This window comes from Dipodomys ordii, unplaced genomic scaffold (assembly GCF_000151885.1).
Source record: "Dipodomys ordii isolate 6190 unplaced genomic scaffold, Dord_2.0 Scaffold48, whole genome shotgun sequence".
Taxonomy (NCBI): domain Eukaryota; kingdom Metazoa; phylum Chordata; class Mammalia; order Rodentia; family Heteromyidae; genus Dipodomys; species Dipodomys ordii.
The window spans coordinates 13,385,826-13,395,482 of NW_012267264.1; the positions used below are offsets into that span (position 1 = coordinate 13,385,826).

At 42.4% G+C, this 9,657-nt stretch overlaps 1 protein-coding gene across 1 annotated transcript in view; it reads left to right on the top strand.

Annotated features, from left to right (window-relative positions):
* Positions 1 to 3,794, top strand: part of Ndufa4 (NDUFA4, mitochondrial complex associated) — a 6,727-nt gene extending 2,933 nt beyond the window's left edge. The window contains exon 4 of the mRNA XM_013020054.1: positions 3,565 to 3,794. Within this exon, the coding sequence (XP_012875508.1) occupies positions 3,565 to 3,621 (57 nt within the window). The 3' untranslated portion in view covers positions 3,622 to 3,794. The remainder of the gene's footprint in view (positions 1 to 3,564) is intronic.
* Positions 3,795 to 9,657: the final 5,863 nt, after the last annotated feature.

Genomic DNA, 9,657 nt, shown 5'->3' on the forward strand with positions numbered 1-9,657 from the left:
CACACACACACACACACACACACACACACACACACACACACACACACACACCACTGCTTTAGATGAAACATGCCATCTGACCAGTATGTGAATACTTTGTCTCAAAAAATGACACACACACACACACCACTGCTTTAGATGAAACATGCCATCTGACCAGTATGTGAATACTTTGTCTCAAAAAATGATCAGTAGATACCTGATATTTTTTCTTTTTTGTTTTTGTGTCTGTCCTGAGGCTTGAACTCTGCCTGAGCACTGTCCCTGAGTTCCTGTGGCCAAGTCTAGTGCTTTACCACTTGAGCCATAACTCCACTCCTGGAGTTTGGTGGTTAGTGGACAAGTTCCAGTGACTTTCCTGACAAGGCTGGCTTCAAATTGTGATCCTCAGATCTCAGCCTCCAGAGTAGTAAGAGTTATAGGCATGAGCTACTAGTGCCCAGCCTTATTTTCTTTTTGTCTTATGAATTTAAGTAGTTAATTTCAGAAAAAAAAAAGTTGGTACATAAGAAATGCTGAATAAAACCAAAGAGGCCTTGATCTTTTGACCAAACAGCATACCACAGCATACTGCATAAATTTTTATATACGTAGTTCAGAAAACATGCTGAATGATGCTGGTAAAGAAGCTAGTAATCTGTGCTTTGGAATATAATAACACATGTAAATATGAGGCTTAATGAACTAGAAATGGAATAACAAAAAACCTAGTGTGTGACATAGAGTGAGCTGTGAATAGCTATATTACTGGTAGAGACTGGAGAGCTGAAGACACATGTTATATAATTGTAAAAATAAAAAGAAACTAAATGTAGAAATGTGTGAACCAGGGGTTAGTGAAGTCAACTTACTCCTACATTTAAATCCAAGCACTAACGTTGACTACATTATTGGTCTTATCATTAACTGACCTAAGAGAATTTGTTTTTCTGGCCCAGCAACATACTAACATCAGCTGTGGACATGCGATTTTCTCTGGGAAATCATGAGTAAGGGGCAATGTTATCGCCCTTCTGAACTAATGTGTTTCCTCCATTGTTCTTTTCCATTTCTCATGAGATCACAATTGACAGATAAGGGCTGTTCTTCAGCCTGGACTTGAAGAAAAGGTAGAACAAGGGATTTATGAAGGGCTTATAAAATTTTATTATAAGCCACTAAGATCTGAGGTGGCTATGACAAGGTACTATATGGATGACTTTACAGAAGTTTCTCACAGTTCTTAAGATCAAGGTGCCAGCCAGTTCTGTTCAAGATGAAGTACTATTATGTCTTCCTGAAGTTGTGAGAGAGGATGGAGGCTGTGTCATGTTTCATACTTATAAAGGAAGTAATTTAATGACATACTTTACCTCTAGAAGTCCCAATTCCTCAATACCATCATCATGTTAGAGATTAGGATTTCAACATGAATTTTAGGAAGATGTAAATATTCACTTCACATCAAAGGGTTATGTTTTTCTAATTATGAAAAGCCAATATAAACAATGAGATAGGACCAAAATAGAATAGAATAGAAGCATTAAAGGCACAGCAACACATTAGGTAATAAATTATCTCAGGTTTAAGATTGGAGATTGTTATTGTAGGGGTTCCCAGGTTACCCACTATTAAGCAGAGAAAAAGGACAGGGACATAAAAGTAAATAATACAGCAGATCTGAAAATATGCTCAATGAATATATACCTATGAAGCAATGCATTAGAAGTCTGTTTAGCTTTGAAAAATTGGCAATGATTTCTTGAGCTGTCTGCATGGGCACTGGAGACTGATCTTGCTTTCTACTCTGTGTTTTCTAAGTCATATAACTTCATCTTCACCTGTCTTCATTAAAAAAAAATTGGAAAAGCTTATATGATTTAAGATTCAAAGCATACAGAATGTAGGCCTGTGTATGACATCTTTTAGAAAGTCCTTAAAACATTGATATTACTGTTTTTACCCTTCTATACATATTTTTTTAGTGTTCTGTGAACATATTAGAGAATACCATGTCTTCATTTTTTTTTAAGTCTCATTGTCCAGGTTAGGGGAGATTTTTTTTTTCCCCTAATCAAGTGAAGTAAGAGTTTTTGAATCAGAGATAAAAAAAAAGTTTGAAAAATAATAGAAACAGATGTGTGCACTTTTTTCTTTTCTTTTTTCTTGGGGGAGCCAGTGCTGGGAATCAAACCCCAGTGTCTTACACAGGTTAATGAGCTACTCTAACCCTCAGCCCTGAGTTTCTTATTTAATATAAACTGAAGAAAATGTCAGTGATGATTCTGTAACATGGATTCTTCTGGTAATAAATCATGTAGTCTTCAAGTAATTATAGAATGACTGCTTCTATGGGGTCTTGGGCACACAAATGAGTAAACCTTCCGGACTTATGTGCATTGTGATTTCTGTTTTTCAGGAGAAATTCTGGGTTAATCAAATGGAGCTTTTTAATTTATTTCTAAAATTAATCTTGAATATAAATAATTTCTCTTTTTTCCTATTTTGTGCCAAGGTTTAAGCTTGTGGTGTCATGATTACTGGGCAGATGCTCTACTACTTTAGCTACACCCCCAGCCCTTAGAAATTTTAAATCTGCAAAAATTCTGTGTTTTCTCAATGCTATCACCAGATGTGATTGTGTCAGTTTGATATTGATACAGCCTGGATTAGGAAATAAGTAAAACTCTGTGACAGACAGAAAATGGAGAAGCCATTGAAGCAAGTCAGGTTTTGTGTGTGTGTGTGTGTCGATCTTGAGGCTTGAACTTGGTCTTGATGCTTGTACTTGGGGCCTGGGCTCTGTCCCTGACCTGCCTTTTTTGTCTTTTGGAGATAAGCGTCTCATAGACATTCCCACGAAGGCTGGCTTCTAATCACAATCCTCAGATCTCAACCTCCTGGTCTGAACAACAAGCATCAGGCTGCAAAGTCAGTTTTTGTCTGAGAAGTTGCATAAACCACAAATGAAGCATATTTCTAGCTTTCTTGGTTTTAAGATTTTTCCCATCAAGATTTATAGCGCTGTAGTCAAATAGGAATGATAGTTGTCTATATTCCTATTTTTCTTATTGGAGATGCTATGTATTTAATATACGTGAAGTAAGAATTTACAGAATTAGAAGTAGGGGCATATACAATAAGAAACAAATGCCAGTGGTTCATCCTGTAATTTTAGTCACTTCGTAGGCTGAGATCTGAGGATTGAGGTTTGAAGCCAACAAGGATAGGGAAGTTACCTGCAGTTGATTACCTAAAAACCAGAAGTAGAGCTCTGGCTCAAGTGGTAGAGTGCTAGCCTTGTGCAACCAAGATTAGTACTCTGGCCTGGAGTTCAAACCCCAAGACTGGCACATACACACATACACACACACACACAAAGAACAAAATGAATAGTGTACCACATTGAAATAGTGTATTACTTTGAAATAGAATTGTGGGTTTTTTTTATTTTGTTTTGTGTTTTACTCTATTTGGCCTTAAACTCAGGTTCTTGCATTTACTAGGCAGACAGAACTCTAAAACTTTTATGCTGTTTCTCTGTATTTGATAGATTATCTAAAATGTCATTTGCCTTTTTTCAAGTTCTACTCTGTGAATGTGGACTACAGCAAACTGAAGAAAGAAGGTCCAGACTTCTAAATTTAAAAAAACCTCACAATAAAGCTGCTTAAAATGAAGGTCTTTCAGAAGCCATCCGCACAATTTTCCACTTCGCTAGGAAATATCTCCTGTAAATGCATGTCATAATTATGTTGATTTGTTGGATTTATTATACTGATTAATAAATCTCTGAAACTTGATGTGTGTTACTATTTAATGCTGCAAATCCACTCTGAACTTTTATAACTAAGATATAGAAAAATACTAAGCTATTCGAATTTGAAGAAGTTCTTAAATATGTATAATTGAAAATGAGACTTTAAGCTGCTTTAATAAATTTTCATCTACTGTGCAACCATTCACAACTTTACTAGTAGAGTATTTAATAAATTGGAGCTGGAAATTATGCAAAGAATTATTAGGGAGAATATTCAAGCCTTTGTGACTGGCAATTTGAAGAGCTGGATGTTTTGTTACTGAGTGATGTTAAAATGTATCCAGTTTTTAATTTTATTTTTTACCTTGGCATTGTCTTTGCTGAAGATTTCCAAGGATTATAAATTGGATTCTGAGTCTTCATTAGCTAACAATGGGAGCTAGTAGCTGAGAGATCTTGAAAATTTCTTCTTTTGAGTCTTGGCATACCTTCAAAGGCATACAAGTAAATCAGAAAAGTTTAGGAAGGGGATATGAGGGAGAGTTACCTTTTTAAAGAAAAGGTTAGGGAACTGGAATTAGGTTTACGACATAATGTATGTTTTGTCATTGATACAAACACCCAGTTCAGATCCTTTCATAGAATCAAATGGGTTGATGAGCAAAAAATTTCAGTTATGGCTAATCAAGAATTACCCCCGCTCCCCTCCCCCCCTCCCCCAACACATTTTGTCGGTTGTGGAGCTTGAATTCTGGGCCTGGGTGCTGTCCCACAGCTCTTCAGCTCAAGGCTAGTGCTCTGCCACTTAAGCCACAGTGTCACTTCTGGCCTGTTCTGCTTTTGTGGTGCTGAGGAATCAAACCCAGGACTTCATGCATCCAAAGCAAGCACTACCTTCCCAGCCCCAAGAATTAACCATATTTTCTATATCTGGTTTCACATAGAGGTAGAAGTTACCACGTCATAGAAACATTTAATGATATGATTTTGACTTTTAACATAAGTAAAAAGCTCGTTAAGCATCTTTAATCTGTAAGATACTGAACTAAACATTTGGATTATCTCAAAATGCAAATAGCTGAAAAAAATTAAGATGAATCAGATCTTTAGAAACTATTAGTGTCTTTCATGATTTCAATCTTGGGAGCAGGATTGCTTACTGTTATCACTATAGACTTTTTCAGCCAATTCTTTATATATGTAATGGATAGTTCTGTGTATTACAGCATGTTTAGCAGAGACTAGCCTTTACCACTGAAGATCAGTAATGCTTATTCCTTCTTATACCAGATTGTGCAAAGCAGAAAGGATTCCAAAGATTATGAAAATAACATCAACTAGTCTTTCTGTGTACAATATCTTCCTGATATAGCCAGATTATGACACCTATTCCGGTTATCTTTAATTGCCCTAAAAGCAATGCCTTTAACATTGAAAACCTCCCTGTTCCTCAAAGGGCCTTGGGAAAAAGTCCTGTCTGACTTGTTCGTCTTAATACACCCACATCCCAAAGAGGAGGGGCTCTCACGCTAGTGCTGAGGAAGCTAAGGCTTGTTCTGCCACTTCTTGGTTGCTCCTCTGGTTGGTTTTCCCCTCCACTGACTTCTTGATTTCTCACTGGATAGAAGGTACCCTGGGAAGGGTGTGGCCTGCTTACCCAACTCTGCACACAACCAGATATTCCAGGATTGGAGTGAGATCCAGACCCCTAGCACTTCTGAGCAATACTACACATTCCTTTAAGATAAGAGTAGGAGGCTCTTCTGTGTTGTAGGGACCAATATAATGGGCTTTACCTTGCTCCTTGCTGTACCCTGAGAGCAACAAAAGCAGAATAGATTCTCATACTGGCCATTCTCAGGGGTGAAGGCAGTTGCTGCTCTGGTTAATGTACTGGTCCCACAGGCCCTGATTTTAGGGCCAGGTACAGGAAGCAGGGGAACAGTGTTTTCCCCTGCAACTACAGACTCTGCTAGCTTTATTAATCTCTGGGTTTTCTTGTCCTCCTCATGGTTTCCTTTCTCCCATCTTTACCCTGAGTTTTTCCCTTGTGAGAGTTTCCCCTTGGGGAAGGTGGAATTTACCCTCTCACTTTGAGGTAAAAATCAAGAAACTGTACTCTCTCTAGAGGACCCCTTTGGAATCTGAGCAAGTCAACGAGTTTCTGAGCCCATGGGTATATATTTGAGTTGTCCTCTACTTTGTTCTCCCTTAGAAAACTAAGGAGTGGGGGAAGGTGGACTTTCCTGTTCACCCTCATCAAACTGGTAATTATGTGCTGATCAAGACCTATAAAAAGGCTTGAGCCAGTCTTGGTGCAACCTTTTTTGGTCTTCTTAAGCACAGAAACTGCTGTTTGGACTGCTGAAAAGGGTTGGACACACCACAGTTGAGTAAAGGAAACTCTGACTCCAACTTGTCATCTCACACCCAGGAAGCACCAAGTAATTGTATTCTGATTCCCCAGGTAATATCACTGGTCCCATACTAGGGACCTAGAAGCCAGTTCAATGGGTTCAGGTACTCTTAGTCATTAATAAAACTAATAGTACCCTCAAACAATCACCAGAGGGATGTTACTAAAAAAGAAGGGATATCAGTTCTCTGGGAGGTTCTTTTCAACCCTCACATTTTCACTGATGCAATTGGGATTCCCAGGGAAGTACCAAATAAGTTTAAAGCCACACATCAAATGACAACAGGATTTGAGTCCATACTATTTTGGTAGCCTATAATCATAGTCCTGAAGGGATGTCCTGCTTCAGACCATTCTGCCAGGCCTTACTGAAGTCCTGCTCTGTGGCTCTGGCCCATAATCTCCTTGGGCCCACATCGTTAACCCCCCCCCCCCCAATGACCTGTCCATCCACCTTCCTTGCTTAGCTCTGCTTCTCTCTTCCCTTATGACCCTGCATGCTTTCGCTGGCCTGTACCCCAAAGGATTCCCGGGACACTGTCCCAAAAGGCTGTCCTGAGCCACACCACCTGCCGGGCCTTTTGGGCTGGCTGGGTGGCTCTTCCAAGTACCTCCTTGTGCCGACCTCCTACCCGCTCATCCTTTGTGCCTCTCTCCGGCCTCTGTGCATCGTCCATCCCTCCTCCTGCCCCTGTCTCCTCTCCCTGAACCTACCCCATGGACCAGCCAGGACCCCATCAAGAAAGGGGGCCTTAGGCCAGAGCCCTGGCCAGGTCTTCAGGGCCTGCTTTGTGGCTAAAAAAGGTATCTGGTCTCCATTGTCCATCCTGCTACTCCAGATGGCTTCCTGTATCTCTACCGTCCCTCCCTTTCCCTTCTGACCTGCCCAGCCCCAGTCCCTACCCCTAGTCTGCATGCTTGTCTTGCAGCCTGCACTGCAAATGGGCCAGGACCCCATCCCGACAAGGAGTCCCTGGCTTGGCCTTCCTGGCCTGCCCTGTGGCTCTGCAGGGTGACCCTCTTGGATCTTCCTGTCTTCCCATCTTCCTCTGTCCTGCTTCCCGTCCCATCCTCCTCATTCTCCTTGTGCAAACTGTCTCCACTCTCCCTTCCCCAGGGAGCGTTCCTGGCCCACTTTCTCTTCCAAGTCCCAGGACCCTGTCCCAAAGGGGTGTCCTAGTTCAGACCACTCTGCCAGACTCACTGAAGGCCTGCTCTGTGGCTCAGGCCCATAATCTCCTTGCACGGAATCCCTTGCATCCCCCAGACCCCTTTCCACGTTCCCCCTCCCTGCTTAGCTCTTCTTCTTGCGTCGCTTCTCTCTTCCATTGTGACCCCTTGTGCTTTTGCTGTCCTCTACCCCACTTGTGCCCTAGGACCCTGTCTCAGAAGAGTGTCCTGGGCCAGACCACCCTACCTGGCCTACTGGGTGGGCTTCATGTCTTCCCGAGTACCTCCTTGGCTGACCTCCTACTCCCTGGCCACTGGGCGTCGTCCTTTCCTTCACCTGCCCCTACCCTGCCTCCTCTCCCTACACCTATCCCATCGGCCTGCCAGGCCCCCATCCTGGTCTTTGGCCAGAACCCCAGGAAGGTCTTCATGGCCTGTTCTGTGGCTAAGGAAGCCTCCACTGGCCATCCTGCCACCCCAGATGGCCTTTCTGTATCCCTCCTGTTCCTCCTCTTCCCTTCCCTACCAGACCCAGCCCCTACCCCTAATCTGGAAGCTTGCCTTGCAGCCTGCACCACAGATGGGTCAGGACACCAACCCGACAGGGAATCCATGGCCATACAACCGGCCTGGCCTTCATGGTCTGCCCTTTGCCTTTGCATGTTGACCTTTTTTGGCCATCCTGCCTTCCACCCTTCTTTTCTCCTTTTTTCCTGTGCTCATCTTCCTCCTTCTACTCCTTTTGCTGGTTCTGTCTAATCTCCCTTCCCTGTGCCCGTTCTCAGCCCTGTACCCCTCCCAAATCCCTACCCCTCATCTTGAATGGGTATCCTGGTTCAGACCACTTTGCCAGGCCTCACTGAAGGCTTTCTCTGTGAGTTTGTCCCTTAAGCTTCTTTTTGCCAACATCTCTCTACCTCCAGACCTCTTCTCACCCTCTGCCTTTTTGTTTATGTCCTTCTCTTGCTCCTCTTTTCTCTACCCTGCCATCCTGCACACTTTCCCTGTCCCACAGCACACAGGATGCCGAGTGTTCTGAAAGCCTGTGCTGGTCTAGACCACCCTGCTTGGGCTACAGGATTGTCTGTGAGCTTTCTGGGTACCCTCCTTGTGATGACCTTCCATCCCCTCCCTCTGTGCATCTCCTCTACCACCCCTCATGTATTGTTCTTTCCTTTCCTTGCCCCTACCATTTGTCCTCTCCCTGAAATCTTCGTACTATCCCGTAGACTAAACCTTTTGTCAAGTCTTCATTGCATAGTCTCTGACCCTGGTTTCACCTCAGTTCTCTTTTCTTTACTCTCTTCAACATGTCAGTGCTTGCCCTGTCCTTTGCATACCACTCCTATCTCTGTATCCCCACTCTACTTGGTTTCCTTACATCCTGCTCCTTTCCAGGTAAGGTCCTGGTTCCTATCTGATAAAACTGTCTTGGTCAAGACCACTCTGTATGACCTTCCATTCATTTTCTTTAATTTCTTGTACATCCTCCTTGCATTGTTTCCTATTCCTTACTTTCTATTCCTCCCTACTCCTTTCATTTTCACATTCTTATTTTTGAACTCTCATTTATTTTCTCCTTTTCAGCTTCCCATATAATGTCTAATAACCATTTTTTCAAGTTTGTCTTAGCACTTATCATTGTGGTAGGCCTTTAGGTTGTCTTTGGTGGCTTTTAATAAGCATCTGTTTTATTTCATCTTATCCCCAAATCCCTCCTGTGTGTCTCACCTTTCTGAGGTCATTTCCTTCCTGCTTTCAGTCTTCGCTTATCCACCACCTCTGCCTGCTTTCTATGCATCCAGAAGCAAGCTATATGCAGTACCCCATATTGAAAGTATTTTCTCTTCTAGAACACTCTGCCTGGCTTTTCTTTATTGGTCTTTAGTTTTGCAGGATGTCCTCCATGTACTCTCTTTCCACCATTTTACATTTTGCCTTCTTCCTGTCCCTTTCTGCCCTTTCCTTTTCTTCTCATCTTTCCATCTTTCCCTTATATCTGTTTGTAACCCATCCCCATAGGTGCCTTAGGCCATACCACCCTCTCTGTTCTTTAGGGTCTAGTCTGTAGATTTTCCTGTTATCCTCCACAAGACATATCCATCACTACCTCCTGTGTTTGATTCCTTCTCCTTTCATTGGCTTTCTCCACATTCTATCCTGCAACATTCCTCTGCATTATCTTTCAGTTGCCAATTTCCATCCTCCAACTTTGTCCTTGTTCTGATGTTCCTGTCAGTCCTTTTTCACAGGGTTTATTGTTTTGGCTTATGATGTACTGTCCACTCCAGTTTCCCCCACCACCTCCACCTCCTCCTCCACCTCCTCCTCC